Genomic DNA, 23,100 nt, shown 5'->3' with positions numbered 1-23,100 from the left:
GGGAAGAGAGATTATAGAAAAGCGCATGAATTCTCATCCTGCAAATGCAAAAAATGCATTTTTTAGAAAGAGTAATGGAGGTGGAATTATATGAAGTGTAGTCTACCAAAAATATCAATTTAAAAAAATAAAATTAGAAATGTTCTTAAGGTTTTAAACTTTTTAAAAAAATCTTGTCATTCCTAATTTTCCTATTTAACTTCTAACTATAAGGTACATACTCAACCAAATAAAAATAAAACAAAAAAAAATCAGCAAAAATAAACCCTCATCACTGAGGACACTGAGGACAAGGGGCCCTTCTCTCTATTTAAGCTCATGTTTTTAAAAAAAAAAAAATGTGATTACTGGTATGTCACCAGAATTAACTATCACAGCCTTGTGGATAGAATGCCTTTGTCAACTGTGTTTACTTGATTTTAAACAAAAAAACCTTGCTAGTAATTCTGCGTATAGGGTAGGAAAACAAGGTACCACAGGAAGAAAGGAATGAAATCCATTTATAACCAGAGTTTCATAATTCAAAGGTTCTTAACCTGGGATCCGTGAATTCAAAAAAGTTTTTAAAAAATCAAAATCTATTTTGATAACTACTTCAGTATAATTGGCTTTCTTTGTAATCCTGTGTATTTTATGTTATTCAATTTTTTTTTAAAAACATTATTTTGAGAAGTGATCCTTTAATTTCACCAGACTGCCAAAGGGGTCCGTTACACCAAACAGTAAAGAATTCTTGGCCCAATTTCACCAAATGGGAGCTTTGGGGTTGAGTATCTATGTATTAATGGCAGTTTCCTATGAAGTTGAGGAAGGAGCATCTTTAAAGGAAATGTTAGGAACATGACCTGTTAAAATATTAGCTTGGAATACCAACAAAATGGCCTTCAGCATCTAATCTCTCCAGGTTAGCCACTGTCTCACACACACACACACACACACACATACACGCGCACACACACACGCACGCACTCATTGTACAAGACCCTGCTGAACAGGAACTGCCAACAGCATTGCTCACCCCCTGACCGACTGGGTCATACTGTCTGCCCTATATCTCCTCTCAGCATAACGTGACATAAGGCCGTTTCATCCTCCTCCTCCTCCTCACATGACCTGTGAAGAATTATTTATAGGTAAAAGAGCTCCTTGGGGAGAACAGTCTCACGTCTCCCCTCCCTACCATTCAAGCCCACCTGAGGTCCATTCTGGCCCCAGCTTCAACGAGCAGGATGTCTTCCTTGGCCCCTGGAACCACTATGACAAAATTCTCTTGTGGTATAAATGTAATTTCCCTTTAGCTAAATTTCTGGGAGCTCTGAGTAGGGCCATATTGAAAGAAATGTTCAAGTCAAGTACCCTTACCAATATCCACTGCACAGTTTCACCAATGAGGCTGAGGTCTGTGGGCCATGAGTTAGGAATGGACTGTGCTTTTGGTCTTTGAACCTCTAAACAGGTTCCACTCACTTGGGTGTCAACAAACACTGAAGCATTAGATTCACAGCTATGTACAGTTAGAGGCAGAAGGGGACCTCAGAGGCCACTCATTCCAATTTCATCATTTTACAGGTGAGAAAATAGAGATGAGAATACCCTGGGTCACACAACTAGTATCTGAGGTAGGATTAGGACTCAGGTCTTCTTGGCTCTATGCACAGTACCACCTGAATGCCTTACATAGCACTGGTTCTTAGGGTTCAGTCAATGGTGAAGATCAATGCCCTTCTGAAAAATTTCATGCTACCGTGAATAGTTTCAAAGCAGAGCTCCAACAAAAAGGTCCTTGGCAGTCTCCATACTATTCTATCAGAAAAGTGGCATAAGAATGCATTCAGTTCATACTCCTGGCCTTTTGGTCATTCAGGATTTTGGGTCATATGATCTTTTTAACCATACAGAGCCAAATTAGAAGGAAATTCTACACATCCAAGAGGCAGTATAGAATGATGGAAGGAGCCCTGGTTCTGGAGCTGGAAGACCAGGATTTGAACCTCTGCTCTGCTCACTGTGTAGGTAACCATGGCTGGGCCTTTGTTTTTCCTTATCTATAAAATAAGGAAGTTTGACTAGATAACCTCTAAGTTCCCTTCCCATTCTAAATAGAGGAACATGTGATTTAAATCCTTCCAAAATAGAGAGTTCATAGATATAAAGTAGGAAGGAGCCTTAGAAAGTTCAACCCCTCATTTTACAGATAAGGAAACTGAGATCCAGAGAGCTCACATAATTAGTAAGTGCAAAATGATTTGAAACCAAATGTTCAGACTCCAGATCCAGAGCTCTATCCACGATGTATGCCAAGCTGAATCACATGAGGAACCATCACAGGGGAAAGCTGTCTAATTCCAAACAGGGTCCTGGAGGGGGGGAATATGAAAGCACTTAATACGCCTTCGGGATAAAGATGTTCACCTCAGTCCTTCCAAACTACTTAGTTGCTTGTTGGCTTGTGCTCTTCCTTACTGAATTACTTTGGTCTGTGCTTCTGACCGCAAAGCCTGAGCACTGCCAGCCATCTCGTGAAGTCACCCAAGCTTGCACTCCAGGGTTGTCATCCCTTACCTTGGTGTGACCCTTGTGAGCTCATCGGAGGGGTGCAGGATGCGGCATGTGGTAAAGGTGAAAGTGGAGTTGGTCTGCGACATACACTTCCCAGGATGATGTGCTACATTGAAAGAATAAGGGAAAACACACACACAAAAGAAATTCTTTGACATCTATAGATGAGAGAGAGGGAGAGAAAGAGAGAGAGAGAGAGAGAAAGAGAGAGAGAGAGAGAGAAATTCTCCACAGTCTTTAACAGATGCAAGAACAGTGATGAGATACCTTTCAGTTGGATCTAGGCGAGGAAGGTGAAAACACAAACGTTCTTGGTTGAAGAATCCCTCAAAAACAATCGAAAATCTGAGGTTTGGCTGGTGAGTGCCCTGATCATGTATGGATGGATTCCAAGTTTCGTCCTGATCCAGGTAAAGGTATCCCATCATATTTCTTTTTCAATAGTGGATCCAGCTTGGGGATGGGGAGGCCAATGTGCCTTGTGTTTAAATTTGGTTCCTGGCTGTATATAATGGGGACTGCTTTCTTCTTTCAGCATTTTTTCCAGAAAGTTTCTCATACGCAAACAGATGCCAGAACTCCAAGCAGGGAAGGATAGGGAGCATTTGGAGATATATTGGCATGTTAGGGTTAGTTCAAGCATTGTTTCTCTAAGCTGCTCACCCAACAATAGGGGTTGGGGGGCTGTGGAGGGGAAAAGCCTTTTGCTCCCTTTTTCATTTGTGAAAAGAGGCTCTTGAAAGTTGGTTCCACTACTGCTCATCTGTAATTGCCATTGCAAGAGATGCAAAAACCTCAGCAGGACTTGACAACAACTTTAAGAGGACATGCATTGATCAAGGCTGACCTAGATTGAAATCTCAGCACTGCTATTCACTACCTCGTGATCTTGGGTAAGAATTCACCTCTTAAAGTTGCAATTTCTTCATCCAATCCATGATGACCCAGAATGCTGAAAGAAAGCCTTACCTACAATACAACAGTTACAAGCATTGGCAGGACCATTGCTTTCAGGGATGATCTTTGAATTAATGAATATTTTTTTGTAACCAATACCAATCATGTTGGCCAATTTACCCAATTATCTTTCTTTCAAAGGTTCGGCAGGTTGTTGTCAAGTCCTCTGTAGAACAGGATCCACAGCAAAGGAAAGCAGAAAGGTTAAGAGCCGTGCATTTGAGAAGCTGGCTAAAGAATCTGTTTTACGTTCTACTTAAGAGATCATGATTGCATAGGATTTCTTCATTCATAACTTAAAGGTTCTTTTTTCTTTAAAAAGAGACTGTTGCAAATGGCATGCACAACACATTGTTCACAGAGATCCCCATCCTACTCAGCCCTCAGAGACCTCCTAGGAGGAGCAGACTTTTAACTTAGTCTCACAGGCCCACTTGCCTAGTTTGCAAATTAAAAAGTCCTTTTAGAACAAAGTCTTCCAGAGAAGCTCCTAGCTCAGGTCTAGAGCTCACCGGAGGGACTCCATTTTCTCTTCAATTTATTAAAGGAAAACAGAAATGAAAACCGTATGCTGCAAGTCAAACTGGATGAGGAAACGAGGGAATGGAGGCAAAAAATATCCCAGATACATAATGGAAGATGAAATTAAGAGCATGAGGACTGAGGTGGATCGATGGAGGGTCAACGTAACATTGTTGTTCACTTCAATACAACACATAGTTGTGTACTTGAAGTTTACTGCACATAGGGCTGGCTGTTGTTTACGCTGGAGCAAACTCTGAGCCATCAGATCTTAGATTTAAAGCTAGACAGAACCTTAGAGATCATTCTCTTACAGATGAGGAAACTTGAGGTCCATGGAGGATAAGTGACTTGCTCAATGTCATACAAACAATAAAGCAGGGATTTGAACCTATGACCTCTGGCTCCAAATCCAGGGTTCTTGTCACTATGCCATGATAAGTCATGCCATAAATGGCATCAAAGTGGGAAGAAATCAGGTCCAACAAAGAGCCTCCATCATATCTTATTTCAACCAATGAATGTAACGTATGATGGACTTGATTAACTTAGAAAATACTACAAACACACACATACACATACACACAAATGGGAAAAGCTATGAAGGGAAGGGTAGCCTAGCAATCACGACTCTCTTATTGTGATAAGGCCTAAAAAGAAAAGCCACAGAAAAGCTGAGGAAAGGATCCCAAATAACAGACATGAGGTTATTTGGAAGGGAGAAAAGAAAATACAGTTATTAGAGATTATCAAGACACAATAGTTCTTTGCTAAATGACACACATGATTGAATGAAGCAATGCTGGATTTAAAATCAAGGGCATACACCTTCTAAAACACATGGTCCATATAGCCAAAGATGGTGAAAGGGGGATACAGGGGCACCAGGTCACTTTCATCCTCCACCCTTTCTGGATTAGAATTGAATTGCAACATCTCTTATGAAGTGGACATTTGAAAGACATAGCTGCATTAGCAGAAGCAAAACCCATCACTGAATAATGGGCCTTGGGGACAAGGAAAAGGCTGCTAAAAGTACAGAGGTCATGGTTCTCCCAAAGCCATGGAGACAAGTTAGAAGGGAAAGAGATTAAGAGTCAAAGCCAAGAGATTCAATCCCATCCCATATACCACTAGGAAAGCTCGGACTCGGTCTTCCTCCATCAGTCAATAAAGGCTGCCATGTTGCTGAAGGACTTTCCTTCCTTGAACAACAAAGAGAGTAAGTGACCTCATATCACTGGACACTTAGGAAGCACCTTATGTTTGCCAAACAGTAAAAGCTAAGTCACACCTAAAATTGAGAGCTGTTGATAAGACAATACAGCTTCCAATCATCAGCACCTACACCAAATGTCTGCTTTGCTTTTTCAGGGAAGCCAGACTCTTGAACAACAGAAGATTTCCAAAATTCACATTCCTTTCCCCGAATTCCACCTTCAATAGCAAAAAAGCACTTTCTTTGCAAAAGAGCGATATGGCACCCTAAATGTAACAATCAGGGATTCACTTGCCAAAGAGGTGGTGGACCTTTGGGCCAAAGACATAAAGGCCAAATTGCTTAAAATGTTCTCTAGGGAGCCAACTTCAGGGTGCATCAGAAATGGTTAATGGTCTGGGTTTAAAGAGCTGCTACATAAACAAAGGCAGGGGCTTTTATGGAGTATTTTAAGAAATTTCACTTAAGTTTTACGAAGGTAAATGAGTTCTTCCTTTCCACCCCCAATTTTTACCACTTGTGTGTGATCCTGACCCACCAATCGCAACCTTTAGGTTTTGGTAAAGAACCTGGCATGGAAATTGCCTCCAACAAGAGCTGATCACGATCCCTTTATCAGCTATGAAGATTGACATGAGGCACAAGTGACTTGCCCAGGGTCACCGAGCTCATCATTAGAGGCATTGTTCAAATCTGTGGGGGGTTTTTAACTTGCAGTCCAACACTGGATCCATTAAATCAAATTACTTTTCTTCAGTTTGGGGATTTTAAGGGGAAAGAGTTCAACTCTTCAGAACAGGGAATTCCTAGTGATAGGGAAACACCCCCTATTAAAGCAGAATGGCAATTACTTTGTCATTTATAGCAACTTAAGAGTTAGTTGCCTGGGGCACTAAGAGATTGATTTGCTGAGTCACAGATATTACATGTCAGAAGTGGAACTTAAATCTAGGTCTTTCTAAAACTCTGTCTCATAATATACCATACAGTACCTTTTTTTCTTCCTTCCTTCCTTTCTTACTATTTCCTTATTGTTACATATGGTCCTTTAAGAATGATAAAATAGTCTTCAAAGTCCCTTCCGGCTTTGATTGGTTCCCTGATTCATTTCCCCATCAAACTTGTGCCCTTTGATAAATTCTCAATGATTAAGTTGTATATGTGGCTTTCCCAATTTCGCACTCCAGTAGTTCTGTGTAGACTAATCTAAGATCATTAGAAGGACACAACAAAAAATGCTTTCTCCAGGACCAAAGGCCATGCCTGGTGATAAACTCTCCAGAGGGCCTCTCAATTATTAACTAGTACAATACACTCACAGGCAATATTTTTCAGTCACTGGGACACTAAGTCCCAGTGGACCATGACCCTCAATTCCAAATCCACTACTAAGCTAGGAACCCCACCACCGGCAAGTTGTCTTTGCTCCTCGAAGGACCCAGCTGGATCCCAGCTCTATCTCAACCACCTGCAGGAAGTCAGGGTTTGACAATGGGGATTCAGCCTTGGTCTACCTGAAGCTTCCTTCTTCCTTCCCCAGCTACCCAAATGGGGCCTGTCCCTAGCACTCTCAGTCCATCCCCTAAGTGAAAAAGGCCAAAGATGAGTGACAAGAACTATCTCCTGAATGGCCCAAAAGAATCGATTCTACCAAGGTGTCCTAGGTACTGAGGAGGATCCAGTTTTATTGAGTAAGGCCAATGTTACTACTGTACTCAAGCATCATAAGAATGGATCCTCCAGTTCTTCTGTGTCCACGATTTCACCTCTTTCTTTGAAAGTAGCCTTGGATTTTAAATAGGATAAATTGTTACCAACAGGCAAATAGTCCAATAAAGAAAACAATAAGTTCATTCATCTTCCCATAAGGAAGGATACACTGAGAACACTGATTAACAAAACTTTTAAAAATACACTCATGACAAAATAAAGTGAGGTGAAGGAGTGGGAGTGAGGATAAGAAGTTATCCATACACAACACACAGACTAGATCATCATTTTATTCGCAAGATTACTGTTATTTCTTAAGATTTCAAATAACTTCACAAAAACACCTGAACAACTCTTGGAATATGAATGTTGCTAATTCACATTTTTAAAAAGAAAGAGGAGGCATGGGATTGTTTACCTGACACCTTTCCCACACTTGAACTGGGGGACAATTTTACACAGATGGAAAATCCCCAATACTTGAAAAGTTAAATTGTGGGCAAATGCTACAAACTTAATGACTGTCTTCCTCCTCTTTATCTTTCACCTTTAATAGAATTGTGAACTCTGATGTAAACAGCAGGAATGAAGCTTATGGGGGGGGCGGGGGGGGGGGGGGGGGGAGGAAGGGTGTTAAGGCAAGCCGGGTAAAAGTACTCGGGTTGCAATTCCAGTCGCTGCACCAGGGGGGGTTGGTAAATGGAGAAGGTCCCATAAGCATAGTCAGTCAGGGCTAATTGCACCAAGTTCATTAAAATGTTACTGTCTAAAAAACCCAAATTGCAGGTAGATAAAAGGTCATTTTGTTCTGTGACCAAAATAGGTCTAAATACATTCCAAATGGACATGTGATCTTTATAACATTTGTGGAGGAATCTGACCTGCCATTTGCAAGAAGTCTAAGTATCTAAAAACAGATAGAAAATGCCTTGCTCTCTATGAACCAGGTCTCCTTAGCTTGGAATATGGCCCAATTAAAATCTGTTGGAAATGTTCTTGATTTACCTAGCAGCTGCTGGAGAGGAGTCTCCATTTTTTCTCTTTTTAAAAATTTTTCAATAATAAGATATGGCTTGGATCTGTGATTTCATTGGTATAGGGAACTCCCATAGGAGAAAAGTTTCTTTACCAATGCATACTAGCACCGTCCCTGAAACTTATGGCCTTAGATAGTTGCCTAATGCCCTGAGAGATTAAGTAACTTGCCCAGGGTCACAAATCAGTATGTGTTGGATTTGAAATCAGACTTTACTGGCTCCAAAGTCAACATTCTACTACTATGTCATCTAGCCTCTTACTAAAAAATAAATCAATAAATTTAGTGTTGTTCAGTCATGTCCAACTCATGAACTCATTTGGGGTTTTCTTGGTAAAGATACTAGACTGGTTTGGCATTTCCTTCTCCAGCTTATTTTTACAGATGAGGAAACTGAGGGAAACAGAATTAAATGACTTGCCCAAGGTTATGCAGCTAGTAAGAAATGTCTGGGGCTGCACTTGAACTCAGCAAAATGATTCTTCCTGGCTTCTGACCTGACATTCTATCCACCATGTCACCTAGCTGCCCCCAAATCAACAAATATACTCAAAATAACGGAGAGCAGAAAAAACCTGTATACTTTTTTTTTTCCTTTTCCTTATCTCACTATGAAGCGCTGGCCAAATGTGCTCAGTGAAGATGAAGTTCAATAATAGGGCAAGGAGGAAAACATCTCTAGCAACTTTGTGAGCGTGCTTACTCTTACAGTTTTGGCATGAAAGTTAATGTCCTCTTTGGCATTAAGCAGTTTCTGAAATGTGGCTCTTTGATCAGGTCTGAACGCTTTTCAAGCACTCTGAATGTTTGACCTACTTTCAGTATGGTGAGGGGTTCTGATACATTGGTCCCCAAATCTACAACATTCTCCTAGTACTCCTGCAATACAAGTGCACAGCTCCAGCTCTCCAGCTCCCAAAGGCCTCCCCTCCCCAAGCCGCCCTGGTAATCCTTCCTTTAAGACAGAGGCCACCAGGTAAGAGTCTGTTTGACTTGACTGGGATCCACTGAACAAAGGCCTTTACTTGGGTCTTGCATGGCTAACCTATAGCTATAATGAACAGTGTTTTCTAGTATAACATGAATGCAGCAAAGATTACTGATGGCTATCCACTTCCATTCTGGGAAACGAATGTAATATGATCAATAATCTGAGATCAGCCTATGCCTTGGAGAGGTCTGTGGTTCTTAAGTTGGCCACAGAACACTGTTTGAAAGTCACTGGTCTATTACCTGGGCTTTGCAAATGCTTAGGATTATGGGTACTTCTTTCATTTCCTTTTCCCTGCAAAACATGAGTCTCCAGATAGAAGGAAGGGGGTTTGCAGTGGTGGGGTTCCCTCTCTCACTCTGCACCTTTTCTCCTATGGGAGTTCCCTATACCAATGAAATCACAGACCCAATGTGTTCTTGCACATTTGACAAGAACCTGGGAAGGAGTGACCTCACATTGTTAAGTTCTATACCCATAAAGTCCCTTATTGGATTTTGGGAAATACCAAGAATGTCATTCTCATGCAATCAAGTTTTGGGGTGATAACTGGGTCTGAAACTGGCTTGTATTTTTTCTGAGTTGGTCTACACAACAGTACATAAAATTATATCAGGTATTACTTCATAGGGCATTAAAATAAACCACATTAAGATATAATTTTAACAGGCTCACTGCTGGTACCTTCCCCTGAGATTATCTTCCATTTGCAATGTGTACCAGGTGTCCCAAAAGTCTTTGTACAGCTTTAAGCTTAATATATTAAATAGCTTTAAGAGCTTAAAACTGCACAAAGATTTTTGGGACACCAGTAGAACTCATCTGTACACAGCTGTCTGCATGTTATCTCTAACTTTAGACTGTAAATTCCTTGAAGTCCTGGACTCTTTTTGCCTTTCTCTGTATCTCCAGCGCTTAGCACTTAAACATTTACACTTAATGTTCTTTGATTAACTGACTGCCAGGCATTATCAGAGTCCATGCTGGTTTAACTCTGTGCGTGTAGAACCAGAATAACTTAGACTTTGCTTTAAGCATGGTCACCATTAAACTATTTAATTGGTTGAGGCTACAAAATTTCAAAGTCATACTAAACAATGTCTGCCTTTTTTTCCCTGAGGCTTATACAGATTATATTTGCCTGTTTTGTTTCACTATTTATAATATAAATGGCTCAAGAGGGTCCTTCTTCTGTGTTTTTTTCCCTACCATGATGCTTAGTACCCTCTAGATAAAAAAAAAAAATAGGCTTGAATGGCTTCATTAAATCAATTGGATAATAAGTTCCTTGAGGGCAGGAACTGTATTTTGCTTTTTTTTTGTATACCCAGTTTAGCAGACCATCTGGTGGCTAGCACGTAATAAGTACTTAATACATGTTCACTACTGCTTGCTAGATTGATAGAATTAATATAGGATCACAATCAGTGACAGTGCTATAGCTCTAGAGCTGGAAGAACTTCAGAAATGATCTAATCCAATCCACCCATTTTACAGACGAGCTAGCAAAGTCAAGATCTGAAACTAGGTCCTCTAACTACAAAGCCAGATCTTCATCCACACCACTCTTTACTCTAGAAGACTCCATGGATCCCAGAGTAGAATCCTGCCCATGAACTAATTCCACTGGTAAATCCTCACCCTATTTTATGTCATTATTCAGAAATATGCCTATGATTTTATCAAAGTTTGGCAGCTCATTGGCTATCCCCACTGATCTGTTCCTCTTGGCCTTCAAGAATCTCATCAGGTTAGAACATCATAAGGATGGAGTGGTACATGACTGGAACCCTCATCGTAGGTGACTTGCTGGATAAATTAGCCTAGATTACAGAATTCTGGGGTTAACTCTTGGTCAAAACATCCTATTTCCTTTCTTTTCTATTCTTCATGGAAATGATAAGCTAATTCTAGACCTGTAGGGATTAACAGACTTTGTATCCTTGATTACTTTATAAAGTAGACAAGGTAGCTCAAGTGAAAGATACAGACAAGAAAGTATGGAGGGCCCAGATTGGCAGAGGACATCCCTGTGCCAAGAGTCTAATAAATGACTGAGGTACGTAGTTGTCCTAGTCTACCTCTGACTCATGTATATGATTGATGGCATTTCTTGCAAATCCTCAAGCCTTTCTTGCAGCTGAGCCTCCTATTATGGAATTAGAGGATGACTGAGTCAGTGGGTGATACAGTTATGCATAAAATGTTCCAGTTACTAGCCTAAGTAGGAAAGCTGATGAACTCCTCCATTTCCTGTCTGGCTTCTCCGTCAATGGGTCTCCACCTTCTCCCTTCCCTCCACAGTTTCTCCAAATATAGTTGACTTTGAACAAATGAAGTAAAAATGGTTGACCAGGAAGATAGATTGAGATTACTAGCAGAAAAAAAAAATGTTATATGATTCACTTTAAAACCAACAACTACAATCTATTTTTCCCCCAAGTATCTCAGCATTAAAATATATGCTTCTCTTCTGATTTCCTTTACTTAGACTATGTTACTTAACCTCTCTTGGTCTTAATATCCTCCTCTGTTTAAAAAAAAAAAAAGAAAGACTTTGGACTCAATGGTCCCGAAGGTCCCTTGCAGGTCTACACCTGTAAAACTGTGACAGACCTCTAGCTCTTTTCTACTTTAAGAAGGTGTCCTATATAATAATGGGCAATGTAATAAGAGTGGCTTTTCAGTTATCCATTCTGTAGAATGATCCTTCAAATGGAGTCTCTCTGCTGAGATCTAGGTGTGCCATATGTGTATACATAATTCCTTTCTAAACCTGGCTGCACTATGACCTTGGGCTTCTCTGGCTGACCTCTGCCATCATGACCTCAAGAAGCTCATTACTGGGATGATTTCATCATCCTCCAAGATGTCATCAGTCTTGGGATTACTCATCACGGAACCTCGGTCTCTCAGACTGGAGGGTGGGGCCATGAACTCCAATCCCCCATGTAAGGAGAGATCCCATCTCTCACCTGACTGCACTACTTTGGGACTTCTCGAACTGACTCCTCCTCTCCCTCATGCCCCTGCATTGGGTATCTTCCTCCCATCTCTTTGACATCCTTTTTTATGGTGTTGTCTTCTCTCCTTAGACTCATTCCCTGTAGGCAAGGACTGTTTCTTTTCTCATATTTGTATGCCCAGACACTTAGCACAGTGCCAGGCACATAGCAGGGCTTATGATGAATGTTTATTGGCTATATACTTGTGGACACAGCAAAAATTAATAGTATGTAATAATTATTTTTCATAGGATCATATATTTAGAGTGAGAAGGGACCTCTGAGGTCAGCACATTCATTTTATAAAAGAAAACTGGACTCTTCATCAGAAACATTAAAACATAAAACACCCCACAGAAACAAAATAAAACTTTAACCTAAAGATTAAAAATTTCTGTTTTAATATACATTAGTCAAAAACAGGACATAGACTCTTCCTTTGAAGAGCAGAATATTTTAAAATGTAGTGATATTTAAAGAGAACACAGATAAAAATAATAAATCCTAAAAAAAGTGCTTAAAACTTTTACTCCATTGGAATCCATAGGCTCCAGAAACCTGTTTGAAACATGCTTACAACACATCAGGTACTAGGGAAGACTACGGCCATCTTCATCTTAGAAGAAGTGACCGGTATCTTTCAGAATGACAAAAAGGGGAGTCACTCAAGATAACTGAGTTCAAGTCTTGGGGGCTTCCAGAGTAAAGAGCAAGAGGGACAATAAAAACCCCACAGAAACCCAATAGGAATCCAGAGCCAGACCCTCCTCAAGTTGTCTTAGAGGAGCAGAGCTATAGCTCACTAACCCATGAATACTGTTGGAGAATCATACAAGGTCTATCCAATGATTTTTTTTTTTGAAAGAATCACTTACTTCTCATATTCTAAGACTAATCAAAGTCCTATTACTACAAGAGGAACATTAGGTAAGTCATGCTTGTCAAGTTTCCTTTTATAATATGGACCTGACTCAGGAAGTATCCCAAGGGGAAATTCACCATTGGCACTTTAGTGACAACTGACTTGACTAGCCCTTCCTTGAATTACCTTTGATGTGATGGCTGATGTTTGATCCCCAGAGAGGATTAATTCCTTCTTGTTCCTGGTTCTCTGCCTTGATCCCTCAGCCAAGTTTTAACAATAGGTTTCTAACTACAGTCTCAGATGGAAGATAAAACTGTATATATTATGTTGCTTTAAGTTTGGAAGAGGAGATTAAATGGTGAGATTTTTATTAATGGTAGGAAGACAAGCTCTACTTTCTTTACCCCAGGGCAAGTCCTTCTGTAATCTGATTCATTCGTAGTACACCTTTTCCCAGCTCCTCAGTTACAAGCTGACTTTGCTTCCTCAGATTCTGCAGGATTGTTTTGTGACTTGTTCATACAACAGCATTTGCAAAGACAGCTATTATTTCATCAAAGCCATCAGAGATAATGGAATGTGGGGTAGGGAAGAAGAAAGTATGGGTGAAAGTAAGAGAGCTGTCTTGTTCAGTGGATAATGTTGAGAATGAGAAACTAGAGGAATTCAGCTGTAAATTCCAGCTTCTCAAACTTAGTAATGAGAGCCAAAAGCTTTCATTCCAGAAGTCATACAGGAATCTCATCTTTTAAAGATGTCAAGGAGAGTCTACAGTGAGATCAATTCTCAGTAACATCATGGTTGCTTAAAAAAAGTGTCCAATCAGAAAAAGCATTTCTACCATAACTCTTATCCTAAAGTCAACTGACTAATAAGATGTTCTGTCCTAAATAGAGAACCAAGAAATGGTTCTATGAGAACATAGGAACGGAGGTTAGGAAAGCAAAAGCCCCTTTGGGGGCCATTTCAGGATAACTTCCTGCCATGGATTTTGAGTGATGCTTTGTCACCTTTGTTAATAAAAAAATAAAAAAAAAAAAGCAAGAACAGTAGAGAGAATGTTGACTCTTTAGCCAGATGATCTGCGTTCAAAGCCTTCCTCTGACACCACCTTTGTGACCTTGGGCAAATTAACTCAACTTTCCTGAGCCTCAGTTTCCTCATCTGTAAAATAAGCGAATTTGAATAATCGGGTCCCTTTTAGTTTAGCTCTATGATCCTACAATTTTCCTTTTTTCACTAGACTCTGCTACTCAAGCAATAATATAGCATTGCCATTATGATAATGGCAAATTAGGCAATTTTTTTTCTTGGCCTCTTTCATCTCATGGGAATTTCACTTCCTTCCCAGCTGGAGAAAGCTGAGTGCTGAGTAGTTTTAAAGCAAAGAGCATCATCACGTTAACACTGTGGATTCATGATCCCAAAGACTGAGCACAAGGTCTGACTACCAAGAAAAGAGAGAAAATGATTCTTCAAACTCCTCACCCCATGACTGAAATATATTACCCTAGGGCTGTTCACCAGGTAGAGTTTTTCATTCTGCTAAGTCCACCCTTTCCGGTAACCCTAACACCAAATGAGAATGGGATCCCTTTGGGCTCTGGGAAGGGGATAATGGAATGAAACAAGGAAATTCTTTCTAGAACTTGGGACTTGGGGGCTGACATGGGAATGGGGATGAGGCTGCTTCACATTTGGGGGAGAGGGGCACATGCACATGTCTGGGTCTGGGCTTATGAGCGTTGATGCTAGATTAGGCTGGGAGTATTATACTGGAAGACTTAACAGACTAAGCCAAGGCTAACACTGAACAAATGGCTTGAATGCCTTGGGACCTAGCACCAAGTTGTTTGAGAGACAGCTTCATGTGACACCTTGACAAGTCCCTTTATTGTGCTTTGCTCTGGATCCATGACTTCATTGGTATGGAGAAATCCATTTCACCAATGCATATTAGCAATTGTTCTGCCATTTTAAAATCTTGGCTACCTGGGGCATTGAAGGATTAAGGGATCTACCCATAACCACCATATGTGAGATAGGATGACAGAAAGGTCATTGAAATCCAACCCCTTATTTTACACATGAGTAAACTGAGGCACATATTGCTTAAGTGATTTGTCAAGGGTCACACAACTCCATGTGTCTTTGAGGTAGGATTTGAAAGTGGACACAGGTCTTTCTGACCCTGAAGCCAGTTCTCTGTTCATTATATCATGCTGCCTCCCTTCAAAAATCCAACATTACACAGAAAGATGATGGTAGAACCTTAAAAATCTGCAATCCTGGGGGGAGAGAAAACAGGGGATAAATAATCATTTTCTCCCACAAAAATTCATCTAAGGAAAAGTTGAATCTGTAGGGTTCATTTGTAATGTTGAGTTTTCTTATTTGGAAATCACCTTTATATAGTCTACAGCTGCCTATGTCTCCTGTTCAGTTTCTAAATTACCAATCTTGCCTCCCCTTACTCTGAAAAAAGGTATCAGACTTTACCATTGGCCACTGGAAGCTCCCTCCTGACACAAGGGGAACAACAAGTGGGAAGAGCAACCCTAGGGACCCCAGGGCCTACAATGGGTACTTCCATTTAGCAGCGTTTCCTTGTCCCACTCAAGGCATCTCTGTTAGACCATGCACCTCCAAAGCTCCACAGATATCTAGCTGTTAAGAGACAGGACATTTCTGAGTTTGGTTTTAAGAACAACTCAAAAAAAAAAAATGGGAGTGCTTTTTAGTCATCACCCAAACAGACGTGCTGAAGCTACACAGAAAGCATCACTATGGATGGCACCCTGGAAAGATGTGAGAATGGCCCAGTATTCAGCATCCTGTAAAGGTGTTGGGTTTACAGGACTTAATGTGGTTCCCTCACCAGACCCCTCATCATCATCATCATCATCGGCTGCCGTTGGCTCCTGAATCTCCTCTGTGAATGCCTGAGACCGGCTCGGGTATTTCTTGTGGTCTGAAAGAGTCATTTGGACTTGTGACCTCTCACCTGAGGTCTCTGAGTGCTGAATTGGCATGGAGGTAGCAAGGCCCTTGTAAGAAATGTCACCTGTCTCATCTTCTTCAAAATCGTTAAGGCAGTACACTTCATCCAGGTCAACGTCCAGGGTCCGGAAGCCCTTGGTGACAACACCAGGCCGGGGGTCCAGGATGCCCCCAAGGTGAGGCTGGGCCAACTGTTGCCAGTGGTGAAGTGTAGCAGAACCTTCAAAGGGAGAACATTAGAAGGAGGAGAAAAAGAAAAGAAAGACAGAAAGGGAAGGAGAAGAAAAAGTTAGCACAGATTGTCAAATACTCTCTTTTGCCCAACCCTCAATTCATTTAGGGAAAAACCAGATGGAACCAATGGACCACATGTACACACGTGAGTTTTTGTGCAGGTGCGGTTTCCCTATCATTTTCTAACAAGTAACAGTGTTCTTAATACCATTCTTGGATGCAGCATAAATGTGGGGAATCAAATGCAATTTGTTTTGAAAAACGAAACTAGTGCTCCAGTCAGAAATCAACGTGTAGGGGCTATTCATAGACTTTCTTCCTAGGCACAGAAAGGAAAGCCCAGTCACACAGTATTGTATTCTTAGGGGATTTTCTTTTTTAAAGCAAACAGATCACAAATGCAACAGTAGACCAACCCCTCTGGGGGCAAGTGTTTTGTTTTCTTTAAAACATGAAAAATCTTGCGCTATTTTGAGCAATAGAAGAAAGGTGGGGAAAAAAAAGAACAAAAAAAAAGAATCCGTAAAGAGTTGAGGGTGAAAATTTCAAGCAAGCACAGCTTATGGATAACTGTGCGGAAGCAAGTAGATTGGGAGTGAAAGAATGGTGGTCATTCAAGTCAAGGGTGGTTTGAAAACAATAAGAAAAATGTGCCTATGTATCTATATACCTATATGCATATAATACATATGAAAATACATATAATTACATTGCACACACATACACACACATGTGTATGCATGTATATTTTACATATATATACACAATACCTACTTGTATAGACCAACAAAAGAGTTTATTAGCTACGCATATCCTACTGTACCTGTCAGCTCCATCCTTGAGTGACTGATATTTTAGGGAAGGTACATGGGCACAGGGTAAAAGAGGTGTGATAGCTACAAAGAGGGTGATTCTACACAAGGCAGCGATCAGCTGAGATGATTTCTTGGGTGACACATGAATCACTGGAGTCAAATAACATTAGATATGATTTGTAATAACATCAGAACCTGTGGTGTAAGGAAAGGTGGGATTAACACCTCCCACTCCCACTTTCTTTGTCATGTACACACGTGTACGCACACACACACACACACACACACACATCTCAAACACACATCCCAAATAATATGTTGCACTTTTGTGTTTTTTATTAATCTCACCTCCTAAATCTGTTGTAGAAAATAAAGAACTGAAGACTTTTTAACTGGAGCAAATTAAGGAATGTTAGGACCTAGCTGGGATAAATAATATAACCCAAGAGTGAACAAAAACTCGTTAATTACATTCAGGTCGCATTAATACAAACATTTATTTCTTACCCAAAGTGAAATGCAAGGTTGGGACAGGTGACCTTTAAATACAGCTTTCTGATAGAATGAGTTTTATGACAGATACTAAGACAAGGCAGTATGGCATGTGCATATCACATCGGCATTGGAATTAGGAATATCATTTCTAGGCATTAAAGCATGTAAGCCCATGTGAAACTGCTTAACAAAGGAAACTTGAAAAGAGCCTAAGTTTTGTTTTTGACATAATCAGGTGGTTTGACTCTAAGCAAACCATTTGTTTTCTCTGGGTTATGGGTAACTCTCTAATATTTTAAGTTACAGAAAAGATGGCTTAGTAAAGGCATTAGTAAAGGAAATTTCTTTGCTGGGAATACCCCACAAAGATTAAATCAAAGATCTACATCCAGACCATATGTATAACATAAAATTGAAAAACAACCTATTTAGAAGCTGGGGAGATTTCCAGTATTTAGGTAGTTTTTCTATTTTCAAACTATTTTCTTTCATTATTTGTCAGTTTCACACATTAGTGAATGGTCCAAACTAAAAAAAGAAAGACATTTTTTATTTGTCTCTCCTGAAGAATGCCTCCCAAATAATTTCACTCTGTAATTACTAATCATAAGATAGGAAAAGACTAGTCACTCTTGAGTTGCTAGTGAGCTTCTAACAGTCACTCTGCTGTCATTAAATGGACAAGGTTTTAGCCAGGAGGCCACGGGCTATGGGTTATTAGCAGAGCTGTCAATGACAGAACATAGTCTACAAAGAAAGGAGGAGAAGAAAGAAAAAAAAAGATAAGGTGACAGCAGAAGGGACAGAGTGGTGTGAAAAGAAGAGAAAAAAGGGGAAAAGTATAGAGAAGAGTTGCCAAGGGTGGGAAACAATGAGGCCTTATCAACTAACCCTCTGGACTGCCACTTAGCGACACCCATGCTATTATAGGTTTCTTGGCCCTATTTTAGCAGAGCCTCCTGGAATGACCTCTCACAGGCAATACTTTGCCAGGGTGTAATTTTATTCCCCAGTGTAAACTGATAGGATCAAGCCAACTCTTTTCTGTGGTTCATCTTGCTCGTATGACAGTGAATCCCACTGACATTCTTGGCATCAGGTCAGACTTCCTATTCATGGCAACAAAGCTTATTTATACATAAACTTTTCAGGCACACCTAAAGTCACCTGCCTCAGGATTTTATGTTGGCAGAGAATCCAAACTATTACCAGAAGTCGCTTTATGCAACTTCTCAATCTTTTTAGATTATGGGAGAGTGAATACCGAATATTACATTGACCTTAGAATTCTTGGGTTAAGTTCTCTCTGTACACACATGGTTTGAAGTTGGACAAACTTAGCTTCTCTGTGCTCTGGATAACTCTTTAAGATAAGCTGCAGAGCAGGTGCCAACTTTCATTGGTAAAGGGAATTTCTTTACAGGGAGTTCTCCACATGGATTAATTCCTGACCATACTCACAAATTAAATCTTGAAAAAAACACTCATTTAAAAGTTGGAGAGATGTAATCTTCAAGAGGATTTTCTAGAGTTTGGGAGAATCAGAGAAATTACTGTCTATTGAGAGAAAAAAAAAAAACTGAGCCAAGTCTGAGATAACAGGCAAAAAACCATTTGCATCAAAGCCCAGAAAAGAAACATGGGGTCAAGGTCACAGGGCTGGGGGCTGGGTCTGGACTCTCCATTTCTTGTGAAAGTCTCTTCAGGACTTAGTGAAACATGAGGGAAAAGGCAATCTAATAGATAGAGCATTCAACTAAGAGAGAGGAGGCCTGGGCTTGAAACTAACTCATTGTGGAAACCTGACAAGCCGCCATGTCTGATTTTGCCCATTCATGCAGTGGGTGCCTCATTGGAAGGTTCTAAATTTAAAATCAGGCTACAGAAGTACTCAAGTTTTTAAAGATACTCTATTATTTCAAAGCATTAAAGTATTTGAGCCTACTTAAAGATGCTTAACAAAAGAAATTTAGTGAGAACCTAAATCCAGTTTCTAACAAAAGTTTCAAATACATTTTTTTGTGTGCTTCATCCATTATTTACACAAGAAAGAAGGGCACAGAGGCTGCATACCCACATGTCATAGGAATGAGGAAAATAAAGTCGTGGGAAGGCTTTCTTATTTTATACAAAGTCGCTTTTAATTTGCCCTACGTTAAAATTGGTAAGACCCACCTTAAACATTTTAGCTGCACACAGCCATGGGCTATTATTCAAATTAAGTATCCTCTTTTAGGAGTTACATTCAGGAAGATACTAAAAGCTACCTAAAAAGAATCCACAACATTTAGGACAGCTGGCAATACTGGTTTCCCTCCCAGAAGGCAAAGACATCCCATCCTGCCCTGCCACCGTTTCTAATCTTTACTAACCTCTTGGACTGTATCTGTTTTCATTTTGTAGGAATTTCTGTTTTGTAACTATCATCATCACCACACACACACACACACACACACACACACACACACACACACACACACACTCCCTTAGGGTGACACATCTTTGGCGACAAAAACCTTGCAGGTAGGGCACTTGATACTAAGGTTCTACAAATAAACAAATCAGCAACCTGCCTACCTTGCTCACCTCCTACTCAATTAAGAACATGAGTCAGATTATATCTGGGCTGGTCAAACAAGGAAAAAGAAGTTTCTCCTTTCCCTTCCTACTAACAACTAGGTTGAACACAAAGGTATGAACAGGAAGAAAAACTAACATCTTTGTCAACTGTCCCTGACTTCATTTATCCTACTTCCATGCTGACCTGTTCCAGGTAATATTACAGGTACTATCTTAGTACAGGAAAGTCAGGTTTTGTAAAATTCATTTAAGACAAAGGCATATACTCCAAACATAGAAATGTATCTGTTCTACAATATACAGCTTGAAGGTGTTTATTAGCCCTATTGCTAATTATAGCTTAAACGCCTTCCTTTGGAAATTCCATTTGGGTTTTAAGTCTTTAGAAGGGCTAAATGCAGAAAACAATACTTTTCTCTTTAACGTGTAAATGTTTTCAGAAGAACACTTTATTCTTCATCTAGCGAAGACATCAGGGCAAGATAAATATAGGAGAGCGCAGCTAGGTGGTGCCATGGATAAAGTAGATGGGTACCTGGCTTGGAGTCAGGAAGACTCATCTTCCTGAATTCAAATCTGGTCTTTGACACGTAATAGCTACCTGACCCTGGGCAAGTCACTTAACCCTGTTTGTCTTTGTTTTCTCATCTGTAAAATGAGCTGGAAAAGGAAATGGCAAACTACTCCAGTATCTTTGCCAAGAAAACTACAAACAGTGTTACAAGAGTCAGGCATGACTAATTAACACAACAAAAATTAGATATCTCTCTACGGTGACTCTCCAACATGAAACTTTAAAAATTCAATTTAGTTAGTTCAGCTTAAAGTGATAAACAGAAAATTAAACATACAGATGAGAAAGGCATGGATGAGAATGATGATAGATTATTTAATATGTCCCTAACCCAAACTTTCCTACCCCCCTAAACCACAGCCTGTGCTCTCTAGGTTTCTACCAGAGCAGTGTCATAAAGGAAAGAAGAAGAAGGGGGGGAATTGAAGATTGTTGATATCAGAACTAGCCAAAAACAGTAGGTCTGGTACTAATGGTTTAAAACTCAGGACATCATTATGTTGACAGGGCTTCTGGAATACTGAGCTGAAATCTTGGTGATTTTTCAAATTAGTTTCTTTAATTAATTAAATTTCAAATTTTCATGTATAAAAAGGAAAGAGGGAAATAAAGCTTAGATAGACCTGACAAAACTACCAAGCTAATTAGTTAGATGATCATAGTGGAACTATCAGAGGAGTCTGTAATATAAGAATTATCCACACACTAAACTAGCATGATAATACTTGATTCTAGAAAGCCAGTGAATTCTCTTTCAATTGGGCATAGAGTAGGTGGCAGAACGTTCTAGGCGAAATTCCTCTTGTAATTTATCTTTCTTTTTTGTTAAATTTACCTTAAAACTCTTGCCCAACACTCATTCCCAGCCTAAATTATGAACTCAAAGGAAGTCAGAGGGTCATAGATTTAGAGCTAGAAGGGGACTTTGAGAAAAACGTGGTAAAGACAAACTTGTGTAACTGGCATAAAATAAAAAGCTTAACCTATTTCAAAGAAGGACAAAGGCACCCAACGTTCTGTATGGAAGTTTAAACAATAAACCCAAAGGAGATACCCTTATGGGACCCTAAAGCAATCCAATTAAGGAAGGGAAAAGGAAGTGAAATGGTAAAGCTAACATAACACAATCACCTCTTGAGAGAAGGAAAGGAAAAGAAAGGCAGATAGAAAGATTATGGAAATGGAAGATTTTATTGAAAGGAAAAAAAAAAGACAAGATTGGAAGCCAGAAACAATCACAACGTTGGCAAATAACAAATAAGTCAAATGAAAATGGGCCATTCTATGCCCAAAGTGCAGAAGGCACCTAATGGAAGACTATTCAAGGAGAATTAATTTCATCTGACTATGCATATTGTTAGGATTCTTTTTTCTTGCTTTTCATTGAGGGATGGAAGGGTAGAGAAAACAGACACTTGTTAATGGGGGAAAAAATTTTAGTTAAAAACTTCTAATGAGAACAGAAGACTCTACTGTGAGAAAAGGCAGGGTAAGTCCGAGAGAGAACTTTGAATGCAGCACTTGAGGGGCAGAAGGACACTTTCTAAAAATGTTTTTAGGCCTGAAATGTTGATTGCTGTATAATACTTTGTACATCTTTGGTGAGATCAACATGCAGATAAGTTACAGGACAAAGATTAAAGGTTCCAGTAGAAAAATAGAGCAGAAGATCGTAAAAGAACACACACAAATCTTCAGAGGAAGGTGGAGGTTGGGATATCACCATCTCAAAAGAGGACAAAAATAGGTTGGGTATGATGGCACATGATTGCAATCCCATCTACTGAGAAGGCTGAGGCTGGTGGATTCTTCTGCTCAGGAGTTCTTGGCTACTCTGGTTGAGTGTCCACATCAACAAGGGGAGCCTCTGGAATTGGGAGTCACCAAGTTGCCTAAGGAAAGGCAAACCAGCCCATGGTGGAAATGAAGGGGGTCAAGGCTCTTGTGGCCACTGGTAGTGGGTTGAGGACCTTGAGTAGCTCCAACATTTGTAGCCAGGGTGAGAGAGGGAGACCCAATCTTAAAAAAAAAAAAGGGAAGGGAAGGGAAGGGAAAGGGGAAGGGGAAGGGGAAGGGGAAGGGGAAGGGGAAGGGCAAGGGGAAGGGCAAGGGGAAGGGCAAGGGGAAGGGGAAGGGGAAGGGGAAGGGGAAGGGGAAGAGAAGGGGAAGGGGAAGGGGAAGGAGCTCCTGAAACAAGAATTAGTAAGCACTGGAAGAGACTGATTCAGGGGAGTTACGTAAAAGAGATACTTCCATTGTGACATTTCCATACTCTCCATGCTATAGAAGCACATTATCTTCCAAAATATGTGTGTGTGTGTTTGTGTGTGTGTATTTCCAACTAAACTGAACTGTGTTCATTTTAAGAGAGGATAGTTGAGCAAAAAAACATTTTCACTTGGCCAATGAAGGTCTGATCTAAATTTGTTGGTTTTGAAACCCATATTTAGGGAATCAAAGCTAGACACGAATTTTCTTGCTCTTTCCAAAGTCACAAGCATGATCTAATGCATTTATGAACTCTTAAATGGTTCATTA

The 23,100-nt window shown here is 40.1% G+C and overlaps 1 protein-coding gene across 17 annotated transcripts in view; it reads right to left on the bottom strand.

Annotated features, from left to right (window-relative positions):
• TRAK1 (trafficking kinesin protein 1) overlaps positions 1-23,100 on the bottom strand; it is a 139,363-nt gene that overhangs the window by 6,008 nt on the left and 110,255 nt on the right. For 9 of the 17 annotated variants that reach the window (XM_072651454.1, XM_072651452.1, XM_072651440.1 and 6 more), the window contains 2 exons: positions 15,743-16,084; positions 2,563-2,665 (listed from right to left, as the gene is read on the bottom strand). In XM_072651454.1, coding sequence (XP_072507555.1) covers positions 2,563-2,665; positions 15,743-16,084 — 445 coding nt within the window. Of the gene's footprint in view, positions 1-23; positions 1,114-2,562; positions 2,666-15,742; positions 16,085-23,100 lie in introns of those variants that run through there. The other 8 variants (XM_072651442.1, XM_072651446.1, XM_072651455.1 and 5 more) reach the window with 3 other exon arrangements.

This window comes from Notamacropus eugenii, chromosome 3 (assembly GCF_028372415.1).
Source record: "Notamacropus eugenii isolate mMacEug1 chromosome 3, mMacEug1.pri_v2, whole genome shotgun sequence".
Classification (NCBI taxonomy): Eukaryota; Metazoa; Chordata; class Mammalia; order Diprotodontia; family Macropodidae; genus Notamacropus; species Notamacropus eugenii.
Note: the sequence above shows the minus strand (reverse complement) of the source record. Positions and strands in the feature narration are given on the sequence as shown.